The sequence below is a fragment of the Saccostrea cucullata genome, unplaced genomic scaffold (assembly GCF_032062105.1).
Source record: "Saccostrea cucullata isolate Sc308-1 unplaced genomic scaffold, CSIRO_AGI_Scuc_v1 ctg43, whole genome shotgun sequence".
Lineage (NCBI taxonomy): Eukaryota > Metazoa > Mollusca > Bivalvia > Ostreida > Ostreidae > Saccostrea > Saccostrea cuccullata.
The window spans coordinates 986,242-1,009,214 of record NW_026934231.1 but is presented as its reverse complement, the minus strand read 5'-3'; the positions used below and the strand labels follow the sequence as shown (position 1 = coordinate 1,009,214).

At 31.2% G+C, this 22,973-nt stretch overlaps 1 protein-coding gene across 1 annotated transcript in view; it reads left to right on the top strand.

Moving 5' to 3' along the window:
- The window catches only part of LOC134240327 (A disintegrin and metalloproteinase with thrombospondin motifs 18-like), a 37,007-nt gene extending 19,742 nt beyond the window's left edge, over nucleotides 1-17,265 (top strand). Inside the window, exons 9-14 of the mRNA XM_062722432.1 lie at nucleotides 694-728; nucleotides 2,543-2,657; nucleotides 6,731-6,874; nucleotides 11,655-11,790; nucleotides 12,725-12,844; nucleotides 17,102-17,265. Coding sequence (XP_062578416.1) covers nucleotides 694-728; nucleotides 2,543-2,657; nucleotides 6,731-6,874; nucleotides 11,655-11,790; nucleotides 12,725-12,844; nucleotides 17,102-17,146 — 595 coding nt within the window. The 3' untranslated portion in view covers nucleotides 17,147-17,265. The remainder of the gene's footprint in view (nucleotides 1-693; nucleotides 729-2,542; nucleotides 2,658-6,730; nucleotides 6,875-11,654; nucleotides 11,791-12,724; nucleotides 12,845-17,101) is intronic.
- The last annotated feature ends 5,708 nt before the right edge of the window (nucleotides 17,266-22,973 follow it).

Below are 22,973 nucleotides of genomic sequence, written 5' to 3'. Positions count from 1 at the left end.
TTATCTTGCATGTAAGGGGCAGAAATACACTTGCCACAATATATATCTAATAACAAAGACCAATAAATGTAGAAATCTACAAATATGAAATGAGTTTTATATTTAAAAAAGTTTTAAATATATAATATTCGATGGGATCTTTGTTTGTCTGCGTTGATCTAGGAAAGGGGGTGAGGTGGTATTTAAAGTAAACAGCTTTGTTTCAATAAATATGGTGCTTTGAACTGCAATTTGCAATACAATTTGAGCGGGTGTCATATAATATATTTGTCAAGCAGATGTTTTTCAAAACACCATGATCACTGAAAAAATGTTTATTTTGGAATCAGTGTTCTGGAATATCAATGTAACAGTTTATTATGAAAGTGAACCAATCACTGCAAGTTCACGCTTTAATGTGATGTAAACAGGATTTTAAAGGCGAGTCTAGAAAAGCCGTTGACCAGGAAAGCCTAGCGCTGGACATCAGTAAATCAGAAGAGTGATTACTGTATTTCAGTCCATTGACAAATTACCAGTGGAAATAGGAAATCAATGTAGAACTGAACCCGACCAGTTCTGCGATCGCTGTAGAAGAAACGTATGCAGGAACATAACTTCCGGAAATCATTTTTGAACTTGCAATTAGGTTTCAAAACTCCTGTTTAGTACATGAAATAACCACAAAATACTTAACATATTTTTATTTTACAGATACGATTTAGTTGATGTAAGCGGTACACCGATTGGTGAGTTATTTAAGGAATCACTGTCTAGTTAGGAGGGTATGTCAGGGCATTAACACTAGTGGGAAACATGGGATAATTTGCATAACAGTGATTCCTTATATTTCCATTTCATTGTGAAATAAAATTGTAGATTTAGACTTTAAAAATATAGATAAATAGATTTAAATCACATGATGACTTCCATGCCAATTTCAATAGTCCTCGCCAACCGACGTCAAACACAAAGGCAGCCGCACGAGATTTACATGCATATTTGGCCTCCTTAGCGTCAGACACAGAGACAGATGCGCACGAGAATTGCATGCGTATTAGGCCTCCTTAGCTCCCGACCTATCGACCTGCCTAATTTACATTCCGGCAGAATTATCAAGAGATAAACTACCCCTAACTTTCAAAGAGTTATCACAGAGAAAAAAAATTAGAAATGGAAATATTTTAAATTTAGTGCATTTTGTTGACTACACTCATCCTGTTAATCTTATATTAGACTTCCGGGCTCTTAATACTTAAGAAAAGTAGCAATTTTGTTGTGCATTTATGAAAAATATTCAAAATGTACCCCAAACAATTCAGAAAGAAACCGAAAACGAGAACAGGGAGTAATACTACTGCTGTATAAGGGATCAAGTTTACTTAACTGAAACATCAAAATACGGTTGTCTAATGAATCGCAATTTATATTAAATATCTAAATATACATGTACGGTTTTATGATTTGAAGAAAAACAAGGTAATCTTAAAACGGAAAAACAAAAGGTAGCTTCATGAGATGTAAAAAAAAAATACATACATGTATTCGGAAAATTCCGAAAATTGGACAGGTATATAAGTATATATAATTTTATTGATGATGAAATATACCATATGTAAACAGTAACGGAAAAAGTCAATGTATTCAGAAGTTCATTCTTTTAAATTTGTCTACAGTACCTTGTTCTTTGTTCTGCTTTTTTTTTGTTAGTGCAATGACACCATGCTCCCTAATGTAATTTACAGGATACTTTGATGGATTGCAAATTACCAGGACAATTTGTCGACAGAAAGTGGCGATTTCAAATAGGCTGTCGAAAAAAAAAATCCATTCAGTAACAATGAAATCTGTAACGATAGACGAGATATCAATTTGCAAAACAATGGACTTCTCCTCGGAATAAAGGTTCAAAAATTGACAAAGCTCCCTGACAGCATTTCTTTCATATAGATCCAGTAAAATTGGGAACACCCCTGAGGCAATGTAATACGTGCGAAATACACATTTTATCCAAAAGGATGAAATATCGTTCGATTCCAATTATTATATCTCCCAAATATAACTTGTATTTCTGGTCTGTTGCAATTTAATTGGCATAAAATGCTTGATGCCTCAATATTAAAAAGCATATTGACTTAAAATACAGGGTATTGATTTAAAAAATGATGTTATTTTTCATACATTGCTTTCCTTTTATATACCTGGTAATACTTTTTAGGAATATTTTCTGTTAGCAAACTCCTAAAATTCCTAAAGAAGACAAGGAGTTATGGAAATTATTCAGAAAAAAATCAAAATCTCGCCACACTTTTACATGTGTCATTAGGAAAACTACAAGAGTACAGAATCTTTCAAAATTGACGTCTTTTTTAAAAAAAGATTTTAAAAAATGTTCTGAAAAAAAATGAAAAAAAATAAAAATAAATAAATAAAATTCTTTTTCTCCCGTTATTTTGTCAGCAACAAATATAATGAAATTAAAACTTTCTTGTTTTTATTGTAAAGAAATTTGTAGACATATACATAATACATAAATAGGATTCTTGTTTTTTTTTTTCATCAGGTGTTTCTTTTACTGATGATATTTGTTCAATAAAAAACGGAAAATCATCCTCAATCATTGAAGATCAAGGTGGCTTTACTTGTATAGGGACTTTTGTTCATGAAATGGCCCACACGTGAGTATCATACTCTTTCTATGGACATTCAATCACGATCAATTGGTTCATTAGAATTGGAACAATCCCTTATGGACAAATCCAAGAGTCAATTAATTTCATCAATAATATTAGTTCATAAACACATCTTCACACGAGCAATGTGTTAACATATAGGATATTAGATGTATTTCGAACTGCTTGGAATTGATATCACACAAGCCTCTATGAATAAAATATTGGAGATAACGAACAGCATTCAAGCTCAAAAGTTCATTAAACAATACAGATTTTGAAGCAGAGCAAAGACGGACCTTATACATCAGAGGTTGGATCAGGTTCCACAGAGGAGTGAGCATCTCCTGCCGACCGATTACTACCGTTTAGTTCTGATCAGCTTTGGATTTTAAAAGTAGATGGTGTACCTGAAGGTTTTTGAAACCGCTATCTTTTTTCAAACATACTTTGTGAAAATATTACTTAAAACAACATGTTGGTTAAAAGAGACCCTGGAAAGCGTTCTTAGAATGTCATGCCTTAAAACAACTGACTGTATTATATTCATAATATCTTATTAAAAAATTAAACAGATAGGATACGTGACGTATGACCCTATTAAGTGTACATTTAATGATTATTTTCTTTTTGCAAATTTTTTGATTATCTAAAAATATTTTCCTTTAATACATATACATTATGTATAAATGTATACTAAATGTATGTTAAAATGTATGTTTTTTCATTCATTCAATACAGATATAATTTAATATCAAAATTTGATACTTGATTTTAGTGTATGAGGTTTCAAATTTCTGTACATTTGATTTTTTAAGAGGATAATAATGAACAAATTTTAAGCTTGTTATCCATTTAAACAATGCAAATCGGGAGCAAACCAATAAAGGACCTTCATGAACATTAGAGGAAAGGTCAAATGCTATATATTTTAAAATAACGTCACGTGGAGAAAGCATCCCTTGTTGATCGGTCACACAAGTTATAATCAGATGACTTTTATTTCAGTCGAAAATTTATCATATATCAAAACGTGTATGAAAAACGTGTTTTGTTAATTGTTTGACATTTAGTTCCTGGAGGCGAATATAGTGGGTGAATGAAACTTCATTTAGAAACATTTTAATCATTGTACTGAAGTGCTGAAAGACGGAGGTTTTTTATGCTTCGTTTCTAACTCGACATTTTAATCTTTATTAAACACTACCAAGGTCCATACAAATAAATGTCTCGTACTTACAGCTGCGGCAATCATCTGGGAGACAATAAATACATTTAGTACAAATTGATAATTGTACTGTAACTTATTTGTTTATCCCTTTAAACGTCAATTTGGCACATTTCCTACAAAAAGCGAATTTTCTTTTTTTATTTTAGTGTACTCTTATGTCTGTATGTGTTAATTATCGCGCTTTAATGGACACATTATGTTCTGCATGATTTATTGAAAGCCATTTATTTCAGAATTAATGCTGCATCCTTTCATTAAGTTCTGTAAGAATAGGTACTGAAACATCTAATCAAATTTAGAAAGACGTTTATATATCTTTCTTCTTTATAACCATCGTTACGTGTTGTTTTTGAAGGTAGTGAATTATTGATTATAAATTGCCTAATGAATATTGATTGAATTCTTCTTGTCAGGACAAAGGCATTTCTAAATAGTATTAGTGACCTTGAAAGTATGACACACCTAACTAATACAAAGTTACCTTACCAGTTTTAAATTTTATATATATATCCTATCTGGTATATGTAACCCAATTATATAATTTAATTTGTATATGATACCTTACCTGTTTGAGATAATAGTATATTGAGGATCAGGGGCAATATATTTTAGCTTTTCTTATTTTACCTGTTCTATCAAATACCTTGAATGGTTTTATGGATATCAATGAAAATTTTAAATCAACCTAAATGCATTTGAACAAGTTCTAAAATGTTGCTAGCTATTGACAAAAAAGTTGATGAACTAAGTATATCAACAGTCTTCTTTGAAGTCATTATTTCGCAAGGTCTATCAAGTTCTATGTCGTTAAAATGATCCTGTCAGGTAATAAATCTACATGTATCATTTCATTACTTAAGGAATGAAGTTTATTTTAACCTTTGTAACGATATATCATAAACTGGAGCAGTTTACGTTTCATTATAAACAGCTTTGCAGTACAATAAGCAATTTTTCTTCCAAAAATGGCTTCAAACTGAGCATATTTTAAAAGTAACGTCAAGTGGAGCAATATGTTTTTGACGTAACTCATTGTGACGTAGACAACTTATGTTATACGATATAGAAGGATATGGAAATAACGAACAGTATTCAATCTCAACGTCCATTAAACAATATACAAAATAAGAGCAGAGCAAACACGGACCTCCAAAACATCAGAGGTGGGATCAGGTGCCATGGAGGAGTGAGCATCCCCTGCCGACCGGTCACACCCGCCGTGTGCTCGTTGTCATAATCAGGAAATAACGGGAAAAATCCGTCGTCAATTCAGTGTTTAATGGACTAACAATTGGTATGAAAAACGTCAATTCAATGATAAATTGTATTTGCTGACAAGGTCATTGTATCGACCATAGAATTTACGAAATGATGACTTTGAGACTGTTGATATTCTTGTTTCATCAACTTGCTTGTCAATAATTTACCTCGTTTAAGAAATTGTTCATACGTAGAGCATGCTCTTGCGTATCGAATCAACTGAGATATATATACTCCGTGTGCAGGTGATGAAGGTATATTGCTGCATAAGTAAGGGAAGTTGACGATAGAAAAGTTAAAGTCATCACGTTTATCATATAGCTTGGTTGTTAGATTACCATTAGTGTCTTTTTCAAGTAAAATATCGAAGTAAGAAGCAGAAGTGTCGGACTCTGTGTTATCTTTTATCTCAAGCTCACCAGGATATATCGTGTCGACGTAGGAATGGAAATTACCATTATTAATTGACAATACATCGTCGATATATCTAAATGTCGAGTTGAAGGCCACAACCATATATATATAGATATAGATTAAGGTCAAGATCTAGTAAATGACTTGAGACTAATTTTTTGGTGCTAGATCCATTATGACGTCATAATCAATTTCAACTTTCTTTTTCCCGTACTTTACGGCTTTATCAAAATTATGAAGAAAATAGAGTATTTTCATAACATTCAGTTAGAAATCATATGAAAAGTAAACTGGATACCTATATTTAATTTGATATTATTTTAAAGAAGAGGCCATGAGTATACAAATGATCGTTTTCTGAGAGACTGTAGGCTATCTGGATACATTTCCTTTGCCGAATATAAAAAAAACTCCCATATTCATGACTGGTTTTCTTAATTTTCTTTGAAAATGACAGTTTAAAATAATTATGGTTTTTCATCTTGTTTACCTACAAATTATGCCCACCTTATTCGACCAAGCTAAAGTTATACACCCTCAATAAAGGAATTTATTTCTCAAATTTGATAAATCTGTAGGCACCTTTCATTTACTATATCTTGACTTAAACCTTTATCCAATCAAATGACGTATTACAACCAAAAAAGAAATTATTGCCAATTGTTAGATCATTATCTAAACACTTAGTTGTATACGGAGATTTTGTTTTTCCCGATCATGACAAGGGGCTGATGTTGGATGTCACCGGTTGGCAAGAGGTTCTTCCATTGCACCAGATCTCACTTCTGGTGCTCTAGAGGCGATTGCGTTGATCCTCATTGTATTGTTTCGATGGACTTTTGAGATTTAATACTGTTAGTTATTTCCATATTTTAATGAAGCATATTTTTTCCCTCTCAAATCCACTCTGATTATTTTTGTCTCTTTGAACAATACACGTACGTGTACAAATTTCAAATATTTTCTTCGCAAACTTTATTTGAAATATTTTAAAAGGAAATAATGTTGATCTAAAGTCATAATTGTAAATTTCATTTTAATCAAGTTACTTAATAATTCATATTTCCATTTCTGTTGAATGTACTCGTATATTACCCGATGAAATCACATCCAGTGATGTAAGTAATGGCTATGAAAACTGTTTATCTGAATATTTCCTTTTAATTACCTTTAGTTTAGGATCAGATCACGATGGTTGGTTCCGTGGACAGGAGTGCGATCCTAACAATGGTTATATCATGGATGCCGTGTCTCCGCTTACCACCAATGCCTTCTATTTCTCTCAATGCACGATCAACTCCATAAAGACAAACCTATTGTAAGTTTCTTTTTGGGTTGTATTGTATTTCATTTATTTTATTAACATAAAAGTGTGTTTTGAAATATGTATTGCTTCGATAAAACAAGTCGTTGTTAGTCATCTATATACCAACAATTGCTGTATAATTCTGAGTGTTTGTGCATCAAATTTATCGGAGGATGTTGTCTAATGTAGTTTGAAACAAATCTCTGTCTAGAATTGTATGCAATTGTTTGGAAGAGAACATATCTGTAAATATCAGTTAACAAATCATGATATTCAGCGAGAACGAAAAAGGAGAAATTAAAAAGCAATCTCACCATGACTTTGGAGTTTTGTTTTTTTAATTTATTTACGATACTTGAAAATTTTAAAAATGCATTACGGTCATCAGCTTTCCAAGAAATGTCATTGATATTAGTTTTTATAATGCAATACAAAAAGTAACGAATAAATTTGAAAAAAATACTTTGTCAAAAGAAGCAAGAAATTGGTTATAGAAAAAAAAAAAGAAAACAGTGTGAATTTGGCAACCACCATGAAGCAGACATTGAAGTTGAGCAAGATGTACACATCTTTGCCAAATGAATTTAAGTAAAATGCAATTAAAAAGGGAACTTGGGGTGAAGGTTATAAGTCGTAAATTATGCATGGGTATGCATTTAAATTGCATGGCTATATCTTAACTTACTAAAAAGAGGAAATGCGTAAATTGACATGTTCTGCAGTAAAGACAAAATGCCCTACAACCAAGGTTATAAAACAATGCAATTATATGGGAGCTGCTAAAGAACAGACATAAAACAACTTTGAATTAAACTCTAGGGTGCAACCAAAGTAAATTTTCTTGGGATATAAAAATTCTAACCGAGAAAAAAAAAGAATACTTAACCTAAATATTAGTCTTCTAGTTTGTACTACTTCATGCTATGAGGTGAACTTCTACTTGTGCATATGAAATTAAATATATGGAAGTCCTAAAAACAAATTTTAATTCACAATTCTCAAAGACGATAGTATAATCCAAAATAAAAAGGAAAAAAAGTCTGCTGTTACAAACATTAGCGTATGTCTCATTAAACTGCTCCAAACGAAGCAATAGAGAAGTTGAAAAATGAAAGTAAAAACTATGCAGATTATTATTCAATGAGTTTCTGGTTGACAATAATTTATGATGCAGAGTTTATACAACAAACAATAACATTAAAAGAAAACATATCTTGCGGCGGACCTTGAATTCAACATTTAAAGAGATGTATACACGACATGTATAAATTTTAATGTTATTCCTTCATTTATTTATTTATTCTTTTGAACAAGATATAAAAGATACCAAAGGGTCTGAGACATCTGTTTCAAATTTGGATATTTTTCTTTCAAAAAACTATTAATGGCAAATTACCAACAAAACCCTATGATAAACATGATAAGTTCAACTTATTTATGTACGAACAATTACTATCATTACCTGCATATGAAATGTCATCATTAGTGAATTCCACATACAAGAATATGCTCTATGTAGGAGCCACTTCTAAAAGAAGTCAAATAATTGACAAAGAGTATCAACAATGGCCTTGTAAGCAAACACAATCTATGGTTAAATGGAATTTTGACTTACCGTAATTGTATAAATATTAAGTATTATTTTTACAATGAATTGTCGACGGATATTTCCGTTTGTCTGATCATGTCAAAGAGCAACATCGATTTTTTTATGGCTTGGCGATTGTTACTATTTTTAAAGGTATAACAATAAGTATTATTTTTACAATGAATTGTCGACGGATATTTCCCTTTGTCCGATCATTTCAAAGAGCACTTGGCGATTGTTACTGATCGTCGGGGAATGCTTAATCATCAACTGCACCTGATCCCCTCTCTGATGTATTTAGAGATTCATGTTTGCTCTATTCTCAAATTTGTATTACTAGTTTTTCATTAGACTTCTTTTACCTTGATACACTGTAACTGTTTTTATCTCCGTATTTCATGGCTTATCTGAACAATGTCAATGCAGAATGATCACATAATGCCAACTTTTTTTTATATTGCTAAAGAAAAGAACTGTTTCTTGTTAAGCTATGTTTCTGTTCATGTGGCAGTGGTGGTAATTTTGTTAAAAAAATAAATAAATAAATAAATAAAGTCGACTATACAACTACATGTACGAATGTTGAAATGTTTTGTAAAGTTTTGTTTAATTTGACTAAGCTAGTATTCACATTGATAAGCAACTTCATAGAGCTCTCTTAACCTAGCTCAAAGTATGGTGCTGCTTTTATTATCGGGAACAACTGTAACATTAAGAATATCCGCACGTTGTTAATTTAAAATCAACGTAGTCATATATGGCAAAGAGTGGGAATTGTTGAGCTTGTGGTTTTATAGAATTTGCTGTTAGGAGAGGCGGAAAAAAGAATAGTGTTCTCAGAAAAAAGAGGAGTGGAAGGAAGTGTTAACTATACAATAAATATACAATAAATGTAACAAAATCCTATTGTTTAATTACTCATAGGAAATCACACCTTGATTCCTTATTTGTACAAAAAATTATATGGAAATTATTCGGTTAATTAATTTTGTAATAATTTGTTCTTGTGTATAACAAATCCATTTTTGTAAAGTTCAAAATACCATAGGTTATATTTGGTTGACAACCGAGAAGAACATAAAAAAAAATATAATATTGAAACTACGATTAGATATTTACTTTAAAAAAGAGCAAGAGTTCAATACAAAGATAATGAAAAATGATCTATCTAAAAAACTATTTTTAATACAAATATGTTAAAAGGGCATAAAACATGAACCTATGTCAAATTCCTGAGGTAGGATCAGGTGCCTAGGAGGAGTAGACATCCCCTGTGTAACGATCCCACTCGCCTTGAGGTCTATGTATTGTTCAGGTAGGCGGAACTTTCTGTGGTCAAATTCAGTATAAAAACAAAGGATATTTGTTCACATTTTGGGTTTCTAATCTGTTATAAGGCTGTAGAAGTATTAAATGTTTTACATAGCATTTAAATTCTCTCAAAGAAGACTGCAAAATGAGCATGATATTGCTGAGGACAAACATGATGATTCAGGTCCTGATGTCACTCAAGAGAGTATTTTTATCTATGAGCTTCTGGCCATTTTTAAACATCTTACATCTTAATTCTCTCATTTTAATACATTTATGTTTCACGAGGGAAATTATCTTTAATTATCACAACTTTACTGCCTTCAAAAGAAACTGATTTCAACCTTACCTTCTGTGTAAATTCATTATCTGTCTCGGGAGTCTTTAGTTTTTCTGATCTTTATGCCTTTCGATGAAGTTTTCGGATTAATTAAAGTCTCACTCTACAAGTAATTAATTTCTTGATGGAAATCTAGCGTCCTCTCAGAACTTACTCCCATTTCTGTTTAAAATCGCCATACAGCAATCAGACTTCAATCAAACTAAGAAAACATCGTTTTTTTCTCCTAAATTCTTTTTATTATCTTAATATCTTGATTTCTACGTAAAGATTTGCATGAAAAAATTGTTTTACATAACATGATATTCCTCTTGCAATTTTGACTTGATTTAAATATTTTTCCTGGACTATTTCATTTCTATATCTTGAAATTTTTACAGCTAAAACATACTCAATTAACTTTATTTCAGAATCTTGTTTAAAAATAAGCTCACAAAGAACTTTATTCGGTAATAACCAATATTTGCCCCCAAAAATCAAACTTTAACGGAGAAATATTTCATTATGTTCTTAAACAGGGGAATATATTCTGACTTCAAAACACTGAATATTTTCAATAGCAATGACGTCATATGTTTGAAATGACGTCACGAAAATGACGTAATTTTAAAATTTCCATTATTTGTACAGAAAAATGTATATTTTACGTCGATATTTTGAGTAAACTCACCGAGCGCAGATCTGATCAGGCTCAATATTTTGATGTTATGTGTAGAATGATAATATCAATGAAATATGTAAATATTGTTCCTGAGCAAACTTGTGCTCTATAAACTTTAAAGCTAAAATTGTTGAAATTTTGTCCAGTTTGTCTTCTTTCTAAAACATGATGTAAAATCGAACTAGTTTGCGACGTCATTAGAACAAAAATTTTTAATAAACTACTTTGAAACTATAATATGATCTGTTAATTCATATTTCTCATACAATTTATAAAGTTCAGCACATTTCAAGAATTTTTCAAATTTGATTTTGTTGGGGCAAGATATGCAATATACAGTATATAGTTCTTTTAAAGCCTATATATTTTTAAGATCTTCTTTAGTATTTTCATTAAGAAAGCAGAGTTAAAACTAACCTAAATATACTCATATGGCAACATTTTTATAAAGAATTGTAGACATTTATCCTTATTTTCAATAATATGGAACATACTAACAGGGGGTATCATTAAAGGTTTCATTAATCATAGACAGGAAATAAATTGTAGAAGTATCGGGAAAAGAAACCTGTCAATAGCTACAAAAAATAATGATGTGTACCGCCTAAAACCCATATCATAGATAGCAACTGTAGTGAGGAAAACTTTATGAAAAGGTCAAGAATGAGTCTGAATATTCACACCCAATAATAAGAAAAAAAACCTCTTTTTCAGATATCGAAGAAACTGTATATGTTTTGTTTCCAATGATTTCACTTGATTCCGTTCTTATTGCGAGAGACAAAAGACAAATTCTTCAAAATATGTTTTTCCTTTATTTTACTTATCAAAATGGATTATAACATTTCATCGATTTTGAAATTTTACAAGCTATTGTGTTTTCATATTGTAGAAGACCCGAAGCCTCGTGTGTTCTAGATAAGCCGCGAGTAAACCATCATTATGAGGCATTGACTAAAGATGCTCCTGGACAAATCTACAACGTCTCGGAACAGTGTCATCAGATTTATGGGACGTCTTTTTGTTTGGTAAAAACATTTATCTGAAAAAAGAAAATTCAAGCTAGCTTTAGAAATAATTGATTTAATTCGAAACTAGAAATTGTTTCAAACGTGATTTTAACTCAATGCACACAATCCAATCCATCATTTTTCTTATTTAATGATAACTTTCTTTGATTTGATCATCTTCATCAAGTCAGGGGTTGCTTAAGACCAGAAATAATTAAAGCAAAAAAACATATACAAAAGATTCTCTTTCTTCAAATCGGCATCATGATATATATATTTTTGTTCTCTTGATTCAATTAATTTCGAAAATATTATTCCAACTTATCTGACAAAGCAAAATTGATGAATTTTTTCGCCATTTCTTGTCATATTTTCTGTAACAAACCTTATTAAGACGTTTTATGTGGAAATTACAGAAGCTGTGAGTGATGCAGTCGGCTTGCTCTATTCTTTACAAACAGACGCAGTTAATATTGTGTCAACTTTTCCTTCAAACGGAAATTAATTTTGCAGAAAAAAATATTTCAAAAGGAAAATTCAATAAAGAAAACGTCGGTTGACACACGAAGAACATATTATGAGTATTAAATTAAAAACGAAAATCGAAAAAAAAAGTTGAAAGGTCTTCTATGCTAAAATTCCTTTACATGTAAGTGTTTGGCTATTCATGAGATTTAAAATGGTTCTATGTATAGCTTTACTAAGATTTTTTACGAAAATGTTATCAAAGTAGACTGTTTCATTTAATAACAGTTTTATAATGAGAAAAAAAACCTCAGTTTACTGCCTTAGTATAATACAAATATGAATTCTACATTGATTATGCAAAAATTGACTTTTCTTTTCAATATTTTAGACACTTGATCCCACTAAGTCTGGAGTGAACTTGATTAGAGTTTTATCAGACTCCGGTGAACTCTTAGATTTGTATATTGTCTCTTTACTTCATCAGAGCGTAGGGACGACACTGGAAGACATTTGCCACAAAATGTACTGCTGGGATCCAATACTCTCCAACGTGTGCTCAACTAAGTCTGCTGCCGCCCCTGGAACGTCTTGTGGACATAAAAAGGTGATTTCTGAAGAAAGTTAATTATGGTACTTACTAATGCTAAGAATTGTGTAAGTGTCGCAATTGACATATAAAATAAGAGTCTACTTTAAATTAGATTTCAGATTTTGAAGATTAAATCGATGCAAATTACATTGCATTCGGATTACTTTTGACATGAACCTAGTTTTCCTTTTCATGATCTGGTAAAAGTAAAAAAAAAAAATTAATTTTGTATGCAAATGATGGCCTAACTATTTGTATGAAAGATATTACTCAATATTTAACCCAAAGTTGACACGATATTTTCAAACAATGTCAATGTTAGTATAACGAACATAATTATATGTATTACTTAACTATATTACTAGTAATTTTAGAAACGTCGACTTTAAATGAAATTTTTGATATCCATGTATCAGCCATTTATTTGACACAAGCCTTTCTCGTTCTAGTGTGATACGTTTAACATGCCTTTGCATACTGAATCAACTGAATGACATGTACTCAGTATATGTGAGTGATAATGCATAATGCATTTTAAAGTTTGCCATCAGTAACTCACTTTAGTAATGAAGGATATGGGAAAAAAATAAATTCAAGTATAAAGCAAATGTGCCAGATCTATTTAAACTCCGTGGTGTCTTTTATTTAGGTCAAAGTAAGAGACTTCTTTTTAATCAAAAGTTTTTTTTAAAATTAATTCTGCTTCATAAGAATAAAATAAGGTTTGCTAATAATTCAGCACAATCCACGAAATTTCAACAGACTGGTGAAAGATTCTCAGATTATTTGTGTTGAGAATCAGATTATTTTTATCTAAAAATTTTTACCAGTGATAAGGTACTACAGTGTAGTATGAAATGGTGGAAATACTAGTAATAAACAGTGATTTATCTCAAGAAACCTTTCTTTAATTTACTCCTCACTACGACATTAACAGTAGTGAAGGAGAAACGTCAAGAGAACTTTCAACAATATATTCGAGAAGTGTTGTAAATCAGATGTGGATTCTAAAAAATTCAAAGGAACTTTTGGTACATTTGAAATCACAATTTTTTTCTAAAATCAGCAACATAAAATCTTCATATGCTAACAACTATTCCCCGCGATAAACTAAATGCCTTCTGACATCATTGACAGCAGCTTTTTCAATAAAAATAGAACTTGGAAATACCTCGTCATTGTCATTTGCAAAATTGCTTTGTTAAAAACCCATTCTGATTGTACTCACAAGCACTCTGAAGTTGATATAAAAAGATGCTCGAGTTTCTGATTGACAATATCTATGTGGTATTTGGAGACCAGGTTTTCAAACAATCTATTGGAATTCCCAAGGGTACCAATGCGTCCCATTATAAGCAAACCTATTTTTCTATTCATATCAAGCAGAAATTGTTCAAAATCTTTGACGTAAAAAGAAAAAAAAACACTTCGTGTGGCCTTCAACTCGACATTTAGATATATCGACGACGTATTGTCAGTTAACAATTTTAGTTCTTTCCATTCTTATGTCTACACGATATACCCCGGTGAGCCTGAGATAAAAGATACCACCGAGTCCGACAAATCTGTTTCATATTTGGATATTTTACTTGAAAAAGACGTTAATGGTAATCTAACACCCAAGCTCTATGATAAACATGATGACTTAAACTTTACAATCGTCAACTTCCCTTACTTATGCAGCAATATACCTTCATCACCTGCATACAGAGTTTATATATCTCAGATTCGATACGCAAGAGTATGCTCTACGTATGAACAATTTCTAAAACGAGGTTTATAAATTAACAATTTATATAAAAAAAGCCTTACAAACGAAGACAATGTTGTTACTTGCTTTGTCAGCAGGGACCAGTACGAGAACTATGTATTGATCAGGCATATAAATATTTTGCTTAATAAATAGAGAATAATATATACCCTTTTCCATATCACATCCTGTATCAGCCCGAGACACCAATATCAGCCAGAGGGCCGAAGGCCCGAGGGCTGATATTGGTCGCGGGCTGATACAGGATTTGATGTGGAAAAGGGTATGTATCAATATGTTTATTACATACTTAGTAATAAAATACAGCATACATTAAGTTGAGAAGAAAATAAGTAAATAATCATGCATGGACTTCTTACATATATACATGTACATTGTCTATTGTCTCATACGATTTGGGTTTGTTTCTACTTCTATTTCAATGCTCTCGATCCTAATTTGAAAATAATCTATTACATGTATTTGTAAATTATGGTTAATCTTATTTTCAAAAAGTTAAAATTAAGAGAATATGAACCCACCACACTATGATCACAAGTACTGTTTTTGTTGTTAAATTTACTAAGGGTGTGATATTGACGTCACAATAGCCGTATCAGCCCTGCAAATCCGTATCAGCCCTGCAGGGCTGATACAGCTATTGCGACGTCAGCCATATCGCATATGCAAAAAAACCTGTATTTATTACTAGTGTGTAATAATAGCTAATAAAGGAGTGTTCGTCTTTATTCTTATAGTTTGTCAGAAGACCATCTCGGAAGACTTTATAAATGTAGTAATTTAAAATACTAGTATATCTGTAAAAAGTAATATAAGTAATATAATATGTAGAGCATTTGCTTTCTGCAATGTACCGGGTATTTCTCTTTCTAATGATTTTTATGAAGCTTAGTAATCCTATATACATATAGATAGAAATTACGTAGGTTGGTTGGAATGTTAAAAGTTTTAAATAGTGAAATATGATTTTGAAGTATTTCTTGAGAAATCAAAATTGCCTTTTTAAGTAAGATGTCTAGACGTAGAATTAAAAGGAAGCTTTTCTGATAATGGTCTTTGCAAACAAAGACGATATTGTTACATGTACCAGCTTCATTGGCCTGAAGAATAACATACTGGTATTGTTTATGTTGTCTCTAATTCTTTGAATGACTTTGATCACATCTGATTTAGTAAAAACGGAAGAATAGGTGGTTCGTACATTGTCTTTTTAATTTCTTACATGATTCTTTATCCATTTATGTAAATTCAGTGTAAGTTCCATTTCTTGATAAAAAAAAAAAGGCGGTTGTTTATGGTTCAAAAAGTCTACGATGTGTCGTGGGAAATTTTTTTTTAGATGTTGAAAATTCCTACGTTCATAATTGAATTTGATAAAATTTCGTGATTTCATATTTTCACATGTTCCCCAGGAAGCCTTTATACCAATACTTATTTCTCTTCCTAAAGTCTCTCTCTAGAGAGAGTATAAACTTCCAAAGAGAAGACTCGATTTTAAACCTATGGTTCCCTCTAAAGGAATAGTAGTGAAAATAAATGTCAAGTACATGTATAAACTTTGTTAGACTGTAACATTTTTAGCTTAGTAATGTTATGTACTTTTATGCCACCGTAAACGAAGTTTCAGAGGAATAAACTTTTTGCCCTATCCGTCCGTCTGTCAGTCTGTCGTTCTGTTATTCTATTTGTCCGCCAAAAATTTTAATATTGCCCATAACTTTTGAGTTGGTGGAGCTATAGCTAACATATTTCTCAGGTGTATTCTTTGTGACAAGACCTTTCTTTGGGTACCACCAAATTTGACCTCTTGAATTGACCTTTGAGTTTGACCTACTTTTACAAAAAAAACACACTTTTACATTGGCCATAACTTTGAAACAGTGAGTGCTAGGACTTCCATACTTCTCATACATACTCTGTGTGATAAGTCCTTTCATTGGATTTCAACAACTTTGACCCTTTTACCTTGACCTTGGTAGATTGAACTTCTTTTAAAAAAAAACTTTATCCTTCCCCATATTTTTAACGGTAAGGGCTGGTGTTTTAATACTTCACACATGTTATCCTTTTGAAAAAAAAAAAAACTTTTCCTAGGATATCAACAACTTTGATTTTTTGACCTTGACCTAGGAGTTTCACTTCCTTTTAAAAAACTTCAACCATGGCCATATATAATGAACGGTTGAAGCTAGGGTTTTCATACTTCAAATATGTAATTTTTGTGACAAGACCTTTCTTTACAAACCAATAACTTTGACCCTTTGACCTTGAATTAGGAGTTTGACCTACTTTTAAAAAAATTAACCTTGGCCATAACTTTTGAACGGTAAGGGCTAGGGCTTTCATACTTCAAATATGTAATCCTTGTAAGAAGGCCTTAGTTTGGGTACCAAATGCATTTGAGAAAGTTTAACCTTCGCTATGTTGCCATACGGGGGGATCAGTGTTTCAGAAACACGTCTTGCTGAGCTTTAATTCTTTTTATTTACATATTTTTTCAGTGGTGTGTGGACGGAGTGTGTGTACACGATGATCGAGCACCATAGCTTTACATATATTACATAAAAGTTTCGTTTTCAATTTAGCATATATACTTCTACAAGACTGTAATTCACATATTTCTTAATTTTGATGTCATTAGCTCAGGTAATCATAGATGTGTATATTGTAAACGTACTTGTTTTTAGCGGTAATACATTTTAAATAGCATCTTTCGTGATTTTGTGTTAAATTATTCCAATTTACGCTAATTAATATAATACGTCATGGTTTAAATAAAAACTCACGGTTTCACATATCAGCTGATGGGGAAAATTGCGCAAATGCAATCTACGTGAACAGTATCTACATACATGTAAATAAAATGCATAGTCATGTTAATTTAAGTACATAAATGACTCATTCATGGATATTATTATTATTATCATTTTTACGAACAGTCTGCAAAATTTATTAATGAATTTAAATGACATCATCACAGGACGTTATAGTCCGAAATATCTGACGTTTTCCTGGCTTTTTAATGATTTTGATATTTTACGTGCCAGGAAAACGTCAGAACCGGCGCCATTACGAGAACTGGAAATTTCACCGTCTTCAGCCGGAGCTGGTTTTCGATACTTGCGAATCGAAATAAATGCTGAATTCACAAATTATCAATAGCACAATGCTTCTTGTACTCATCAATATTGATGAAAAGAAAGCATCACTCCATATTTCGATACAGGTCGTGCATGATTTTAAAATGCACGAAATGAAAACAAAACTCGACAGTCTTATAAAATGTTTTCACCGGACTATATATTTTATAAACAAACCATAAAAACTAAGTTGATGAGTACTGAAGGCATTGTACTAATGATAAGTTGTGAATTCAGCATTAAATTCGGTTCGCAAGTATCGAAAATCAACCTGAGAGTGCCGCCTCCAGTTGGAGGCGGCAAATTCCCAGTTTTCGTAATGGCGCCGGTGCCGGTTCTGACGTTTTCCTGACACGTCAAGTATCAAAATCGTAAAAAAAAAAAAATCCTGGAAAACGTCAGGTATTTCAGAATAAGGACGTTATAGAAGCGTTGTGCTGATTGTACGGAAGCGTATTAGGGCCGCAGCAGTATCTTTTTTTAATTTGTTTAAACAAATTAATAATTTGTTTAAACAAATTAGTAATTTGTTTTAACAAATTATTAATTTGTTTAAACAAATTAGTAATTTGTTATAACAAATTAATAATTTGTTATAACAAATTACTAATTTGTTATAAAAGATTACTAATTTGTTATAACAGATTAATAATTTGTTATAACAAATTACTAATTTGATATAACAGATTACTAATTTGTTATAGCAGATTAATAATTTGATATAACAGATTAATAATTTGTTATAACAGATTATTAATTTGTTATAACAAATTACTAATTTGATATAACAGATTATTAATTTGATAAAACAAATTAGTAATTTGATAAAACAAATTACTATTTTTGAAAAAATTTGAAATGTATACAGATCTACGAAAGCCAGATCAAATCAAAAATCTTAGTAAAAGTCGGATTTCTGAAAAAAAAATGCAACTGTCAAAGTTTTGGGCCAATAATAAGGCTTTAGTTGGATTATTGAGAGCTTTTCCAGCAAGCTCTCTTTAATTATAAAAAAAAAATCACGTATACAAAAGAATTGAATGACACAATAGGTATTTAATATTAAATTTCACCAAGCGCTACCCACTCAAGAATATTGTGGGTTTTTTCTTTCATTTTCCGGGGAAAGTTGTTACGGAATGTATTTTTTCCTTAAAAATTTATCTGCAAAGTCTTTTTGGTCAATGTTGTCTTTGTTAATAACTGCTTTATACGACACCATGGAGGTTCACCACAGGAGCAGATCCAGGATTTTGTATATATGGACCCGGGATTTAGTTTCAAGATTTTTTTCTTTATACATGAATTGGGTTGAACAGTAGGCATAAATGACTGTCAAGCAGTATTCAAAGTAGCTAGATCATGTCACATGTAAAGATAGAATCCAGAGAGAGAGAGAGAGAGAACTAAAACAAAATACAAGTAAAACAATTTATATTGTAACATTCTGTTGCATACCTTAAATAAGATAATATTTCTCCTAGCATACGAATCGGGTGCTATTACCAAACAGAGTCGGAAGGGGGGGGGGGGGGGCCCGTACGGACAAAGTTTCATTAAAGCTTCTAAGAATAAGATATAAGAAATAGAATCAAGGACTTTGATGCAATTTATCATGACATTGATGTTTGAAGTGAAAACTCTGAGCTGCTGAAAGAAACTTATAGGTCAAAAGCTCTGCAGAGCGTGTGCTTATTGTTTCACAGATTCAATATTTTAAAGATTTCTGATCTGATAGAGATTCCATAGTTCTGTGTACATGTCAAATGTCCAAAAATAGTAATTTGTTATAACAGATTAATAATTTGTTATAACAAATTATAAATTTGTTATAACAAATTATGAATTTGTTATAACAAATTAGTAATTTGTTTTAACAAATTTATAATTTGTTATAACAAATTGATAATTTGTTATATCAAATTGATAATTTGTTAAATCATATTATTAATTTGTTTAATCAAATTACTAATCTGTTTTAACAAATTGATAATTTGTTATAACAAATTAGTAATCTGTTAAAACAAATTGATAATTTGTTATATCAAATTGATAATTTGTTAAAACAAATTATTAATTTGTTTAATCAAATTACTAATCTGTTTTAACAAATTGATAATTTCATTAATTTGTTATAACAAATAAGTAATTTGTTATAACAGATTAATAATTTGTTATAACAGATTAATAATTTGTTAAAACAAATTAATAAAAGGTACTGCTGCGGCCCTAATACGCTTCCGTATGATTGCCATAAAAATCCATTCAGTCAAAACTAAAAAATGACTAAAAAAAATTATAACGCCCGTCTTTTAGTGTTAAAAGTAACGCAATCAACAACCTCAATACTGTGCGCGACGACATGTATATATTGAATATTTATAATTTATTTTGAAAATTTCGTTTTGGTGTCAAGAAACTTCAATCTCGAAACTATAAATAAGCTTACATGGAAAAAATATCAGGCCCGAAGACCATAAACTTTAGTCAAAAATTATTTAATCAGTATATTTTTAGAAATAATTTTTCATAACATGCATAATGAAACGAAGTTTTCAACATGTATATGAATTTGTGTGTTGGTATACAATTTGATTTGTATGAACCTGCAAATTTTTATGCATCTATATTTCAAGAATAGAACTCAAGAAGTTAAAAATCAATACTTTGACATCATCTTTTTTCCGGCGAGGCTCTGTTTATGGCCCTGAAGCCAGGTTGACAACAATTTTTCATAGTTCTCAAGTTCCAAATTTGGGCAATTTTCTGTTTTACACACTAATTGTTAGAGAATTTGTCGACGGGTTTTTCCGCTATTTCCCGAACATGACGAGGAGCACACGACGGGTGTAACCGGTCAGCAGGGGATGTCAGCCCCTGATCCCACCTCTGATGTTTAAGATGTCTGTGTTTGCTACAGTATGTTAAAAAAATCATTTTCTTTAACAATGGACTTTTGAGCTTGAATACTAAACATTTGTTGTTTGAGTTCGAGGGCAATTGCAACATATGCATTTTGTCGGACCCAAGAAATAAACTGTCTGCCTGAGGCCGTCCGTTAGGCCGAGGGCAAACAGTTTGGTTCGATGATCGACAAAACGCATTTTGTCCGAGAACTCAGTCAATAAATGTTTGTTTTTTTTTTGTTATACCTTTCATTTTATTTTATTTTTTGACTTACATGTACATGTATTTTGCACTGTCTTCCGTGATGTAACATCAGGGGCTCGTTTTACAAGAGGACTTACGACTTAAGACCAATTATAATTCTTCATATAACGTTTTAATGATTCTTTTTAATTTAATCAATATTTTTTTATGTAAGTAAGATTACATAATTGAATTGGACATCAGGCATGGCCTATATATAAGTCCTCTCCAAGGTCAAGGTTACAAATGTTAAGAATTGACAATGATTTACAATGATGAAAAAATTTCCTTATAAGTTACATTAATTTCTTTTGTTATCTAAGGTGGGAAAAAGAAAAAAAAAGAATGAATCCAATTAAATTGTACAGAAGCGTTATTACTAAGTACGTATACATGGTATACTCGCTATACAATATAATGACAAAAAAATAAAAAAAAAGTGCAAACAAACAGCAAAACAGAGTAAGTAAACAACTAAAGTGCAAAGAACAAATATGTAAAGAAAATACAAAACAGAAGGAAATAGTAACATTAAAAAATAAATAAATTTTAATCAAGCAATAACACTGAGTAAAGGAAAAAATGATAAAGTGCAAAGACAAATTTCCATGGAAAAATACTACATATACATTGAACATGGAAATGCTGAGACTTGAAGTAAATAGAAATATGAGAAATATCTGGATTATTTTATTTATTTATCTATTTTAACTTAATTACAAAATACTATCAAAATCTTTTTGAAGACTTGATGTACAGTTGGACTGCTTCAAAAATTGAACAGTTTATTTTATAAGGTAATTGCCTATCACCAAATAGCAAAGTATTCAAAATTTGATCAGGAGACATAACGTTTTAATAAACCTAATATCAAAAATTATTTTAAACTTTTTTAAAAGAATGTGGTAAGATATTTTTACACAAACAATTTCAAAGATAAATATTAATTTTGCAAAATTTTACAATAATCTTAAGTTTTTGGTCTTAGTCGTAAGTTCTTTTGTAAAACGGGCCCCTGGTCCGTTACTGTTATACAGCAACGAATGAAATGAGATTAAGCTCCGCCCATTTTGTGACATAAGCGGTCCAACATCTCACTCAGCAGTCAAACATCGATTTTTTTATGCCCGCTCAGCAAAAGATAAGAAATGTTAGATTTTTTTGTATAGCTTTGTATATGAACAAAATTTTAAAGATTTAACTATTCTACAACCTCCCTTTTTTGTATTTATTTGTATTTATTTATGATGAAGAGCAAATTTTCAAAACTCTTTCCCTTAATCAGAATTAACTTCATCACCATTTTTAATATCGTGCCTTGTAGAGTTTAGGCTTTCCCCTCTACCCTCCCCCCTCAGCTGAACAGTACCCCCCCCCCCCCCCGAACCATTGGCGGATACAGAATTTGTGATTAGGGGGTGGATAACTTCGATCAGGCAGGGGTCTGAGGGCTGCCTTAAGGCTCCCAGTGGGACCAGGGCAAAGTCCTGGCGGGGGCCTGGGGGGTGAAGCCCCTAGAAGCTCCAGGGTTTTCATGTATTTTAAGAGTAAAATCAGGCACAAAAATAGTGGTATCGCTTAGTTATGTACACTATGATATTTCACATTTTAAAGGATTAGAAAAAAAATATGATAATATTTGAAAAATAGCATTTTTTACATATACAAGAAGGTTTTCAAACTTGATTTTTAATAAAAGCGATACTTGGGTCATTAAAGAGAATTATTTGCCATTTATTATTTGACCATTAATTAAAAAACCAAAGTATGGCATTATCAATAGAAGTCATGTCGTACTTTGAAATTTTTTTTTTTTGGGGGGGGGGGGGGGGGGGTGCTGCGCGCCCCCTCAGTCGCCCTTGAGCAATTGAAAGGAGGTTGTAAAATGCATCTTATAGGTTCTAAACACATGATAGATTATTTTGGCAGTGTATAGATATTCTGACGATTTTAAAGAAATTATTGTTCAGTTGATTAAAAAAAAAAAAATCTTTGTCTCGAAGAATTTTACGTACGACTGAACAAAATTAGAACTCTTTTGTAAAGAAAACAACATTTGTTGATTTGGCGCGCTAGTTAGAAT